Here is a 14,771-nt window from a genome sequence, read left to right as displayed (position 1 = left end):
CCGGGGGTATGGATTTGTCTTTTAAAGATGATTGTAATTTTGACAGATATTTTTCTTTTGCCTCTCGTATTAATGCAATTACTTCATTCCGAATAGTTCTAAACTTGGTCCAAGAGGCTTGGGTATTGGATGATTTGGCTTTAGAATGCTGACGATTTCTTTGTCTTATTTTAAGTCTTATGTCATTAGTCATCCAAATTTTATCGTTAGGCCTAATGGTTACAATTTTGTGGGGAACAATTTTTTCTAAAGCAGTCAATATTTTGTCAGAAAAAAAAAAAAAAAAAAAATGATGTCAATATCCCCATGTAATTCAGAGTCCCAGTCGATCGAATTAAGATAGGCATTGGCTCTGTCAAAGTCAGTACTATTAAAGTAATCGATGTTGATTTCATTATTATTATTATTTCGGGGGAAGAGGAAGACTGATAATATCATTATATGTTAGTTATCGTTTTCCAATAGTAAAGGAATATATAATAACGTCATATTTATTATATAAAAATTACTCATGGTTTTATATGTAACGTGCACCCTTATGGTAGCGTGCGTACACGCCGGGCTCTCAATTTTCAAAGTTGGTATTTTGATGGTTCCGTGTTGTTTAGATTGATCTGATTCAGGAACATAAGCCTTCTTTCTTGTATTGACGTGGATTTACATGTCCTTGTTTTGTCCTTGTTTTATCCATAAGTTCGAAATAATGTTCATGTTTTAATACCACATGACAACAAGATGTCGCCCAAGGTCGGTAAAAAGGTGTAAGAAGAACGCATCAAATCCAAGATCATCCAGATGACTTAAGATATTAAGAACTTATTGAAATTCCGATTCTGCTATTGATAAGATATGAATATGTAATATTGTTTGAGATATTATGCCTGAACAGTGAAATTAACGCATGTCAAACATTAACTCTAAGTCGGCAATAGTACAAATGGTAAAGGGGGGACAACTCGGAATGTAATACGCTTCTTCTAATTTCGGTCCTTTACTTGGATGATTATCATGAAGACAAAATATCCAGAGGACAGTTAGGTACTTTCTTTAGTTATTCTTTACCTTTTACGTTATCTGCAGGTCTGACAAATCCGTCTCCGACCACTGCAGATATTCTAAAATCTAAATTTAAGATTTGAGAACCATACAACACGATAGCTATTATATGTTCATAGTCAATTAATAAACCTAGTATATCACAACTTTAAATGAAACGTTTTTTATTTCTTGCTAATTTTTTTTTTTTTTCATTTTATTACTGGTTGCTGTACTTGCAAGAACATTATTCCACAACCTCAAAGACATCTCCTTGGATGTAAATAACAAGTAGGTATATCATTTTATTTTAGAACATAACGATTCACGGCCTACAGTCTCCTCAATGAGCGCTACTTAATTCCTTTCTGAAATCGATGAAAATAACAAAATATCAAATAACAAGGGGATTCTTATTTCATAAATTTTGAAAAAAATTTCGGGATCATAATTTTTTTCTTCATATTTATCTATTTTAACATACCCTCAAATACATCTACTGGATAAAATTATATTTTTTTTGTTGTGTCAACAATTCGACAATAACAAATTTGAAACGATTTCCACTTCTTCTATTGATTAGGGTTTGCCGGTATGGGACCAAAGTAAGGATATCCTTCACATGCACAAGGGATAATAACTCGAGGATACAGAACACTGTCACTTGAAATCTTTGATAAATCACAATAAGCTATCGTTGTTATCAACTAAAGATCCCTGATTGTAGATTGAATACTGCCTTTTGTACTATGTTACTGCATATACTTTTCGATCAAACATGTAACCTGTGTTGTTTTGTGACAAGACAGACGTTCATTTTTTTCTGTCGTTGATGTTTAATATTGTATTCATTGGTGCTCCTTCCTACAAAGTACGATTTCTTGAATATAATTCAGTATTCTTGGTTGTCCGCGGTAAACTTATCAGTTTTTTGCAATACGTCTAACAGACTTTTTATGATACTGACTGATCACATTAACAACAAACATATTGTTACTGGCTCGCCTTATACTGTATGGTAAATAACGAAGTCGACCATTGTTTATTTATGGTTTGTAGTGTCTAGTTGTAGGCATTTTTCTTCTGAAAGTCGACCCTTAGTTTCGTGACGTTTAAACACTGGTACACTGGTGTAAACCGGTACTTACCGAACAATTATTTTACTGTTTAAAAGACACGTAGAGTCACTGAAAGAGGCATTTCATCAAAACAAATACGTAGATGATCAACTTGTAACCATAATACACTGTACAATATTGTCTAGTATGTGACACAATATTTTTCATATGCTAATGGTGAACTACGCAAAACAAATAGAAAGCAAGAATATTTGTTTGGTTATGCAGAAAGTGTTTTCACATATGGACAAACCTTACACAAGGTGGATGGTATAAATTCATGGTTTTATATTGGCTATTACTTGTACTGAAGCCTTGGACAAAACAATTTCTAAAACAGATATGGAGAATACCAGGTATACAACTAAAAGTACACCAGCAGTATCTACCACCTACGATTGCACAAAAATGGACAAATGATTTACCTTTTGATAAAGCAACAAAGAATTTTTAAAAATGTATTTTTTTTAAATACTGCCTACCATATTATCAACAAAAACTATCTTACCCTTTTTATGAACTTCATCTCTTAACATTCTTTGATTTACATACTACATGATACGTCGTGATAGAGAATTCGAAGAAAAATGACATGTTTAAATTAGAATGAACATTCGTTCCATCAAGCGAAACCTGGCAATAATCAAAGTAGTTTCGGTGTATATATACATAAAATAAAAACGAAATGAATACGTGATGTAATTTCTTAATCAACATATATTTGTATTAGATTTCACTAATTATATAGTTCTAAATTAGATCTATTGATACACCCTTGCTTTTAAAAAGTATGTCGATAGGTTGTAGTATTACAATAACTGATTATTTATTTCGCAGTGGCAGATGGTATGTATTTATGAAGAAAGTTCCGCCATTATAAGCAGTGTATACTTGTTCATTACAATATGAGATGTTTAAATACCTCCAAAATGATGGCATTTAGATGACCTGGCTGATTGTCCCGACACTGAAAGTATCAAACTACAAGGTCACTTAATGTGTACTTTGGTGACATATATAAATAGTTACATGTATGTTTTCTGAGTGCAGAGTTAATTGTTCCGAGAAACCTGTACACACTTTGTATATGAAAGAAACGGAGCTTTCTTTCTTACAGTCTATTGTTGTATTAATATGAATATGAATAACACGCATCATCATTACCACAAAGACTTTGTATATGATATCATTCTCAAGTACCGCTTTGATACGTGTTGATTATTTTCGGATGTCTATATTCAAGATGGCTACATATAGGCCAGTTTTTACTGACAATTCCCTTCTGTTGACACAGTATATAGTCATGATTTATTTCTGTACATCATGAAATGAAAACTTGACAAAAGCAAATTCAACTTGAAGTGTTAACAAGCTTCACTTGATTCTCTCTTGCAGTTGGCTTGCATCTTATCCATGGATTTCAAATAAAAACAGGTCAATGACTTAATCGAGTAATATCTAACTATGATATACGCTGTGTCTTAGTCGTTAATATCAAAACTAGATACTGAAAATAAACGAACACAGGCATATAGTTTATTTTCATTTTACTGATATGAAAAAGTTAAAAATTGAAGACATTTGTTATTCCAAATTCCATACACACCATATCCATCAACATAAATAAGTAACATGGTCTCAATGTCACTGCTCTGTTTACATGTATAGCCGTTTCTGTGGAGCATGTTTTGCCAATTTCAGTGTATATACAACGGGGTTAAAATTACAATATCGATTACTTAATGTACACACGGTTCTACATAGTAATACTCTCTGAAGAATAACAACGATATTTCGAAATCAGCCTCTATGATAATAGATGCTTAAAACTCGATTATGTTCCTTTATTCATTCATTGATCAAAGATACAATATATACTGCCAAAACATTCTATATTGAAAAAAGTTTATTATACATAGTTTAATACATGTTTACAAACACGTTTTCTTTTCATACCAATATGTATATGTAAATGACCCAATATTGGTACTGGATCCTAACAAACAAATGTTCGTTGAATGCGCCTAACTGGAATAGGTATATGATCGATGAAGTAATAACGAAAGTGCAGACGAGTAAATTGTAAAATTGCTTCATAGTCAGTAAATAAATTCCACGATCCCAGATTAAAACAGGGTGCATCAACGGAACCTCGGGGACTTATAGCACTGCCGAAGATTGTACAAAAAGATACAAGTTAAAATGATATTTTAATATGAATTTACAGTTTGATACAGTAGAGTCAATAAGGAATTTTTTGAAAAAATAAAAGAATTAGCTTGATTTTTCGTTTTGGATTCCTCCTCTCAATCAACTTGGAGCCAAGACTCATCATTTTTTCTTCCTTCAAGGATGCTTCTGACCAAATCTGGCGCCACAATATTTCATGAACCAGGTTACATGTAAATGAATCATACTTTAATCATATTGCATTTACGTAATTTTTTTTCCAGGTAGGGCTTAGACACACAAGTATTTCGCTGGTATATTAATTTGTGGTAGGTTGTTCATGGAAGAATGAAGTACGAACACCCATACCGATATCATAATTGCAACGAACCAAATGAATACAAGGGTAATAAGGTCAACGTTTTGCAACAACGATAGACCGGGTATTATTAATCTAACAGTCCTCATAATTTCGGAAGTGTTCAACAATGGAAAACGCGATTAAGATTATAATACAATGTATGCGAGATCTGAAAAAATATCCAAGACAAATACCAGGGATATGTCTTTGCAGAGAAAACTTTTGTGTAATTGTGTAATAAAATCACAATAAGAGAAACTTTACGATATTGCCAACGGACACCATTATTAATATGTACCAATTCTGTCACAAGACAGAGATACACTTAATTTCATATAGATGTACTTGCATTGGATACAATATCTATTAATTATACCAGTCAAAACAACCCATTAAACAAGGTGAAAAAGTATCTACATATGTTGTATGTCGCAGTAATATACTTTGGTATCGAAAACAGATTATTACATTGAAAATGAATTACAAAAGCATGGATTTATATTTAAAAAGGGGCATGGACAATGTCCATACTCACTGATATATACAGATATTGAAAATAAAACAATCTTGAAGAGTCACATTTCTTTTCACATGACGCATACATGATTTTCCAAAGCGTATTGAGTTTAGTATTCAACATTTTAATGCAATCAATAATGCCTTAGCAAATCAGTTTCCTTTCGATCAGATGGTACCCTGCAGTTAACAATATCTCCCGGTTCAATTTACGAAAACCTGTTCATAGTTTTGCCACTAATGTTACTTCAAAATAGATTCCATCGCTTTTCTCAAGTGCAAGTGAATGTTTGCATGCTACAGAAAGTCAAATGTTGCGCTAACCTTCTCTCCAGTAGCTATGTTAGTAGCTCCTACTTCGAACTCTGTATTACTGAACGTCATCTGTACGGCAACAAACCTGTTACATCCTTTTGAGGTGTCCGGAATGGCAATTATCAAATGACCAATCCTGCTACATCCAGGCTCTGTTACGTACTTTGGATTTTTCTGTGTAGAAACATACAATGGAAATAGCAAAGCTACTTGATCTGGTTCAATGGGGTGATAAATATTAACAGCTTGTGGTTGGCCGATATTCACGCAATCTCCAATACAAACATGAACATCAAATAAGTCTTGACAATACTCTTTTCCGGTTGAAGCGGTGAAGCGTTTGGAGGGATCATGCTTCTTAGCATCAAATGGTCGTTTAGCGCATATCCCATAAGTGTATTTACAAACACGTGACTTGATAGCCCTTGGCTCATGACCGAAGATAACAGCCCCTTTCAGAACGGCCAGTCCTGGATCCTGTGGTACTATCATTCGCAGGTTTGGAAAGTTTGTTTTGATTGCATCCTGAAGTACTAGGGACTCCGAGAAGCCTCCGACCATCAGAATGCTCTCCACGCCTCTAGCATTTGGGTCTCTTAACAGCGTCTTCAAGTGGGTAACGATATGGTTAATCGGATCCTTGAATAATTCTTTTGCTTGATTTCCACTGACTCTAAGCTTATCACCGACGATGGTTAAGTTTCCTCTGTATTTCGATTTCGAAGTTATAATTGTGCTTATATCCTTCCCGGTCACATCTTTGCATGCCACGTTCATTGCAGTCGGTACTTTAAATGTGACTTTTTCATTAGACGGACCATTTGGTTTGATCGTGCGCTTTTTGACTTCGAAATCACGGAAGAATTCTACCATATCGGCCTTGCTGTTTTCAAGAAAACGATGAAATGCGTCATTACCTATAATTCCGGATAATAAAATCTGGAAGGCGTTATCCACTTTGGTCCCTCCCCAGTCTCCACCATTGGCCTTGTGGATTTCCTTCAATGATCCATCGCTTTGAACTTCGTGTACAGTAACATCTATGGTCCCGCCTAGAAACAAATAAAAACTCAAAGTCGACAGTATGCTTTCATTATTTTGCTGTAGTTTTTTTTTATTTCGGCGTAGTTGCTGAGCTACCCATTAGGGACGAGGGGATGTTTCAATAAACAAGGTAATGTCAGGTCATACCGCCAACTTCGTTCATCAAACACTCGGAAAGATAAAGATTTCTGTCAAAGATGATGTATGTGTTATTAAAATGTATAAGCTATATTCTTTGACACTATAGTCATGTCATTTATATATATTATCCTTCTACATTGCTAGGTAAAAATCGGCTGCTACCCGATTTATATTTGATTCACTTCAGGGGGGGGGTTGGATCAATAAAAAGGATGCATAATTGCAGCTAAGTGTATCGATTCCTTCAGTATAACGTAATTGTCGGAGCGTCACGATTACCGAGTAGTAAAGGCGTCTTATCGTCTTTAGTACTAGCCTTCGACTCCTGAGTAACTTTTACCCATATTTTATATCAAACCTGTACACCATGAAAAACGACCAGTAAATACTGACATGGCAACAGAATCAATTCAAAACTCAAAGTTTTACCCATATTTTATATCAAACATGTACACGATGAAAAACGACCAGAAAATACCTACATGGCAACAGAATGAGAAATATATAGGTATGTAAATCGTGATTATATAGTTTATTGCCGCTATTTTGTGATACTTCCAAACGATCACAAAAACTTAGTTCGTGAAAGAATAAGACACATATGTATACCATGTCTCATTTGGATGGAGTAAACTGTTGTAAGATCCTGTATATTGCCTAAAATCAATACATTTAAGAGCAAATAAACATTTTTTAATTGAGGGGTTATTCGTTATACACACCACCACCGTCCAACACCAAGTACTTCGACCCAGAGGTGAAAGTCTTCATGCCTCCCTCTCCTTTTCGTTCAATAGGAATATACTTGCAGTATAAGGACGCCGCCTCAGGTTCTAGAGCTATCATCAAATGATCTCCTTTGATACCAGCCTAGAAACATAACCAATATGGCCTTACAAAATCATACAAAATGCTGGTTAATAAATGTCGTCTTTACGTATCTTTACTTATCCCTTTTAACAAGTTATGGTAGTTTTATCGAATGAATTCAATCTTACCTCCACGGCAGCCTCTCTCATGAACTGTTTGGAGGCATCGGACCAGATTGCCGGAACAGTGAGGACCCACAGTATATCTGATATGTTTATGTCTGTCACTTGTTTTTTGCAGAACTCCATCATCTGATCCTTGAGATATTTTATGCATGCTGAAAACACCTTCATTGCAGGCATGGTGTGACCCTGGTCATCTTCTATCTTGAACGACCGGTTTAGATTCTACAGAAAAGATTTATTTATATAGAATAAGTCCTGTAAAACATCTGAAATAAAACCATGTGAATAAAACAAAACAAATGTCGTCTTACAATGACACTTCGTCATAAGTTAGGATCAATACATTTCAATATCAGTTTTTATGAAAACCTATATTCTACTTATTTTGCTATTTCCTTTTGTGTTTTGTTTCATGTCGTAATCCACGGGTGATACACCAAACCTCGGACAAAATACAAATTTCCTCTGCCACCTGAAGCAGTGTTTGCATGAGTGTCACTAGTAAATCGTGCACGTGCTCCTATTGTATTTTAAAATAGAACGCCAAAAACATATGCAGAAAGATGGCAAGCTTCTGGAATTGTTCAAGGTTGTATAACATATAGGCAAGTAGCTGCATGTTTATTTGTCAACCACTTTTCTCGGTAAATGCAACGTCTGAACCACGTAGGCATGTTGATGAGCAGTCCTTGTCTAGCAGATTTCAGTATATGTCGACAGGCAAGGTGAGTCCTATTCATCACTGCCAACATAATCAGCGGACAGTTGAACGTTCATGTTAACCGGCGTACCGTCAACAAAGGACTTCGTTCTCGCCGACCAATAAAATTCTGTTGAGTGGGAGACGCACACAAGCAAGACTGTGATGAACACGTGATCACCAGGGTTCTTGTTTGTTTGATGACCAAGAAATATATCATAACACATTATAATTTTTGGGAACAACAGCATTTGATGGTGGCAGTGTGTCTGTTTAGGTATGCTTTTCTATAAACTGGAAAATGGGCAAAAGTACCGTGAATAGTTCGTTCGGACTCCAGTTCCGTATTTTAATGCCCATTTATAGGCACATGGGCTCATCTTAATGGATGACAATGCCAAACCAAACAGCGACCACCTAGTGCAAAACTCATCAACAAAAAATAAGTGATAGAGAAGTTCCCCATTCCTGTTATGTTACTAGACATGGACCTTATCACGGACAGTGGACGGCATCGAAAATACCAAACAATGGAATAATCAGGGGTTGCATTGATTCAGGATTAGTTTGCCGAAAACGTGTCTGGTTACTATGAATCACTTATATTTCGCATGTGATTCATTTTCGCTTTAATACGCGAGAAGAGTCAGTCGCCAATCATGTATTGATGTATAAGTTCGCAAAAATAAAGTATTCGCGAAGCGAAATCTTTGCTATTTACAGTATATCATTTCAAAAAGACGTGCACCAAACAAGTATTCTGAAAAAAAAAAAACGTTTGCTAATAGTCTTTCAGGTTCTGTAAATGTCTATCGACTACATATATTTTTGTTATATGCCTCAAACGTGCTGAGTTACCATTGAATATCTTTTCCTAAACAATACTAACAAAACTATGTCCAATCTAAGATATGGGTTATCCCAAACTTATGGCCAAGTGTATATATACAAATGTTACAGTAACAAAACCTTTCCTTGTCGAATTCAAGATCTCGGTTTATCAGAAGTCTTTTGCTCAAGTACAAGGCTTTTACCACAACACACAGATATCATTTTGTACTACTGTATTATATATACTAAAACGAAAAAGAAACGCCGTGTAACCTAAAAAGATTATTTTAAATGATATAATTTAATGTTACATTATTTCATTCATTTTTGTATACAATTTCATCTGTTTGGAACCATTTGTTGAAGGTTCTATCGATTATCAATGCTAATTATGCCAAAAATATCTGACTACTTGTATTGCGCAACACGGCCGGACATTTCAGTATCTTGTGTTTCCTCCATGCGCAGCTGTCCCAGCCCTGATTCTTCTATGCATGGAATTCATCAGGGTGTTAACCCTTGCAATGGGGATTTATTCCATTCTTCATGCAAGGCACGTGTGAGCTGGACCAGATTAGTGGGGGCATTTGGATGTCTCCTAACTCTCCTATCCAATTCGTCCCACAAATGCTCAATTGGAGACAAATCTGGACTGAATGCTGGCCAATCGATTGGGATTACGTTATTGTTGGCAAGAAATTGCTGACAAACTCTAGCGACATGGGGCCGGGCATTGTCTTGCTGGAATATCAGGTTCCGTGCTTGCACACATGGCACGGCAACTGGGCGAAGGATTTCGTCTCTATACCTTACGCCGGTTAAATTACCGTCAATCACGATCAGGGGTGATTTAAACCCATTGGAGATACCGCCCCAAACACATACTTAACCACCGCCAAACCTATCCCGCTCAGCGACGCACGCGTCGGTGTAACGTTCCCCTCGACGTCGATATACACGACGTCGCCCGTCCGAACGGTAGAGAGTGAACCGGGATTCGTCAGTGAAGAACACCCGTCTCCATTGCCTCATAGGAAAATTTCTGGGCGAGTGTGCTTGTAACCAAGCGACGCGCAGGAGTTAGGGGCAGACCAACATAGGGACGTCGGGCTCTTAGGCCATTGACGCGTAATCGGTTTCGAACCGTGTCAGGAAGAATATGGCGGTTATGACTGCCTATAGTGTTATTTGCAGTTTCGGTAGCTGTGAGATGGCGATTACGTCAGTGAGAAAGTCTTATAAACCGATCCTGATGTGGCGTCGTGACGCGCGGACGTCCACTTCGCGGTCGGTCGATGACCCTCCCCGTCACTCGCACACGTTGGACAAGACGTTGAATTGTCCGAATATGCACACCAAAATGTGCAGCAACCTGAAGTTGGCCCTGACCCTGTAAAAGCATTCCTTTAGCCTGTCCCCGCTGGACTTCCGTCAATCGTGGCATGGATGTAAACTGCTTAATTCGAATCAAACTTTGAAAAATCAATCCGAATACTTGAACAGTATCAAATAAACCGAACATTTCCATTGGCGAACTCAATGACCTTCCCCTGCACGGGATTCTTGTATTTTAGCACGTGCCTCGAACGGAGCGCGGAGGTCAGATATTATGTGATTTTAAACACGTGTACCTAGTGACCACGAACAACACATCAACCTGACCGAGTGTCATTATTCTAGGCCAAGCAATAAATCATTTGTAGTATATTTAGTGTACCCGGCGTTTCTTTTTCGTGTTAGTATATATATATATATTCGGTAAACATTGAACCATTAAACTATTAGGTTATTTAGGGGACTGCGTTTTCACTGAGTCAGTACATGAATCCATATCAAATGTGAGGTTTTCATACATTTTCCAGACTTAATCATACACATAAATACTGTATCAACATTTAAGGAAATAAATCAAGCTGGCTTTTTAAATACCTTGTTCTCATAAAGCTTCATTTTAAATCGTCGGAAGTAATACCATCCATTTTGTTTCTTGTCTAAAGCTAGATCTGAATACTTGTCTTCAGCCTCAAAACCAAAAGAGTGGAAGTCTCCGTTTGGTTTAAAGAGAACACACGTTGACGTCTTCAAGGACATTAGACCTCCTGACCCTGCTGCCCAGGAATTGGCTGAAATCTTCAAGGGATCCCGTTCAAAGTCATGGATGAAGGAGAAAGCGTACCCTGAGTATGTGGTACCGAAGTCAATGGCAGCCACCAATAGGTGCTTGTCTGAAGAAGCCATTCTTATTTTCTGAAAATTAGAACGATTCGGTCTGAAATATCTTCATCTTATTATTGTATTCTGATTGGATGAAAATAAAAAACACAAACACGTTACACCTGATCGGCGGAAAATCTACTGTTGTAGTAATATCATTGATGTTCTCTAAAGAGATCGTTCCAAGATATCAAGCTCGGTTTTTTTTTAATCTTATGTTTGTGATAAGAATAAGAAATGTTGCAATGGTATGGTTTGATTTCTCTGATAATATAAATATAGGCCACTATCAAAGAAGGGAAATATTTTATCATAAATGAAATTGTGCAACATTGTTGCATTTTTCTGCAAGTGAAAATATTTCTTGATTATTTAATGTATTTTTCTTGATTTAGTTATTTTATCTTTATCTGGCTTCCATTGGCTGTCGTTCATCTCTGTTGGATGACGTGTCTCTCTGTTGGCTGAAGTGCCCCTCTATTGGCTAACGTGCCTCTCTTTTGCCTGACGTGCCTCTCTATTGTCTGACGTGCCTCTCTGTTGGCTAACGTGCCTCTCTGATGACTGACGTGCCCTTCTATTATCTGACGTGCCCCTCTATTGGCTGACGTGTCTCTCTGTTGGCTGACGTGCCTCTCTGATGGCTGACGTGCCCCTCTATTGGCTGACGTGCCTCTCTGGTGGCTGACGTGCCCCTCTGTTGGCTGACGTGCCCCTCTATTGGCAAACGTGCCCCTCTGTTGGCTGACGGGCCTCTCTATTGGCTGACGTGCCTCTCTGTTGGCTGACGTGTCTCTCTGTTGGCTGACGTGTCCCTCTATTGGCTGACGTGCCCCTCTATTGTCTGGCGTGCCCCTCTATTGGCTGACGTGCCCCTCTATTGGCTGACGTGCCTCTCTGTTGGCTGACGTGCCCCTCTGTTGACTGACATTCCCCTCTATTGGCTGACATGCCCCTCTGTTGGCTGACGTTCCTCTCTGTTGGCTAACGTGCCTCTCTATTGGCTGACGTGCCTCTCTGTTGGTTACGTGCCTCTCTATTGGCTGACGTGCCTCTCTGTTGTATGTCGGGCCTCTCTATTGGCTGACGGGCCTCTATATTGGCTAACGTGCACCTCTATTGGCTGACGTGCCTATCTGTATGTTTTTTTCGTTTACTTTCGAAAATATCATTACAAGAACAAATATTTCATACCTGTTTTCAATAGATGTTCTGTCTTATTCATAAAGATGATTTGCATTATGACAGACTGGTACCTAAATGCACATATGTATAATCTATTCTGAAACTGAAATATGATTTGTGTTTATCTATTCACATTAAGGCTTGTCAATTTGTTACAACTTATTTAAACCCTCGACTAATCTACGTTCCAAGTAGTTATGTACATTCTTGTCAAAGAAAAATGTATGAGTTACACAGTAGACATTTAAAAATTATTTAAATAACCAATTCAAATTGCATTGCAATTAAATCGAATTTCACCAAGATTAAAATCAAAGAGACCCAGTCAATCTTCAACGATGATTAGTAATTTCAATGTCTTACTTTCCTTTAAAAAACATTAAAATAATCGGCTTGTTTCATATCTCAATGGCTCTCCAGCCTATAAGAAATCTCTGCGTTCAGGTACAGAAAAACGAATGACGAGCACATATTAACGATGTGTGCTTACTTTTATATGTATAGATTTATCAACAGCGTAATAAGGTTTGATCGAATAATTGTAGAATTTACCAATATCGTAAGATAGCTTTATAATAGATTTTTTCTGACAAAAAATGCATGTTTGTTTAATGGTCATTGGAGATTGTCGTCCAGTAAGATTTAATTTAGTTGTGTGCTGAGTGGCCTTAAATAATCAGTCGGAACTAACAGAACTTTGTTTTACTGTCGTGCTTTGATTTTCCCAGTGTTCATTTCTTATTTGTTTCACAATGGAATTTTTTGTCATTAAATAAGCCTATTTTATCGATTTATTCAAACAAATAGAAAGTAAACGAAAAGCAGTTTCAAAATACTTTCAAGAACCACATTTAGATTCCATAGGTCACTTTCATTTGTTAAAAGTATTTGTATATCAACACAATGTAAAGTTATAGTTTGTAAACTATGTTCGGTTTACGGTTCATATGCTTACCCTACCTACATCAAAATATAAATTCATTCACTTCCTTGTCAGAACAAGTATGGGTTACCCTGTATTACGCAATAAACATTCAACAGCTAATGATTGACAATTTGCATCGTATTTAAATCGATTTTAACCAGTTACAAAGTTACAGAGACCGAGTCAAACTACAGGGTATCGTGCTGATTAATAATTTTGTTAGATAATGTAAATTACTTGCATCAGATTTCAAGGTGGAAACACATGTCACGACCACCACAACAATCATCAAAAATCTTATTGATATAACGCTGTTTCTTCAATATAAAATATAATAAAGATAAAATTCAACAAGTAGTTAACTTTCATCTAAATTTAACGGTTTGTTGACCTTTCTAATAACATTATACTTACCACAAGTGTCCGACTCGCTTGACAGCGGAAGACTGGTATAACAGTTTGGCCGCCACTTAGCTACATGTTGGCAGGTCTAGGTAGGGTAATTTTCTGAGAATCAGGTCAAGGTCCCTTGAAAGTTTCTTTTGCACTTGTACGTAAGCTATTGTAAGCTATGACATGTCCAACGATAGCCAAGTATGCATGCTATACAACTACTTCAGGATTACATAATGTGATCAGTGATAAAATCCAGTATACTTATACATACAATTTCATTCAATTCTATTCAAAACGAAGGTTATCAATACATTATGTGCTGATCAATATAGCGCAGCATATTTAAGTATTGCAGTGTTTAGTTTCACTCTGGGTAACGCAATGACTTCCTTCATTCATATTCATCTTCCCGTTATATGCATCTTTCGACAACATATTTGTCTTGAGATTTACAAGAAAATTGGAAATTCATGTACGTACATTTTTTTCATACTTTGACTATACATCCCTTTTTGTATCAATATTGATCGTGAATGTCTTCTTTGTCCGTTTGTTTGTATCTCCTTTTCATATATGTTTTTCCTTTTGTGTTGATATTGTAGTATATCACTTTTATCATTATTGTGTAAATAGCCAATATCTAGTACATCAAATCAATTTAACATCCACATTTATAAAAGTACATAGAGTGGTTTGCATAGTGTGTCTGATAGTATACTGCAAGTAAATATAAATATCAGAAATCATAACAGTTTGTTTAGAAAAGTTATATCATATGTTTAAATGATTGTGTTGTTACCCTGTTGTACTGTAAACTAGTGATCGC

At 36.5% G+C, this 14,771-nt stretch overlaps 2 protein-coding genes across 2 annotated transcripts in view; one reads left to right on the top strand and one right to left on the bottom strand.

The window, feature by feature from the left end:
• The window catches only part of LOC132544739 (heat shock 70 kDa protein 12B-like), a 96,349-nt gene that overhangs the window by 43,179 nt on the left and 38,399 nt on the right, over nucleotides 1-14,771 (top strand). The gene's annotated exons all lie outside the window — the stretch shown is intronic.
• LOC132544737 (heat shock 70 kDa protein 12B-like) lies at nucleotides 5,497-11,463 on the bottom strand. Its single transcript, XM_060208387.1, has 4 exons — nucleotides 11,155-11,463; nucleotides 7,698-7,916; nucleotides 7,422-7,569; nucleotides 5,497-6,566 (listed from the first exon to the last, which is right to left on the bottom strand). The coding sequence occupies exons 1-4, from the start codon at nucleotides 11,461-11,463 to the stop codon at nucleotides 5,497-5,499; spliced, it is 1,746 nt and encodes a 581-aa protein (XP_060064370.1).

Source organism: Ylistrum balloti, unplaced genomic scaffold, assembly GCF_031769215.1.
Source record: "Ylistrum balloti isolate Yb309-2 unplaced genomic scaffold, AGI_CSIRO_Ybal_v1 Utg369808, whole genome shotgun sequence".
Taxonomy (NCBI): domain Eukaryota; kingdom Metazoa; phylum Mollusca; class Bivalvia; order Pectinida; family Pectinidae; genus Ylistrum; species Ylistrum balloti.
This window is presented reverse-complemented; position numbering and strand designations above follow the sequence as displayed.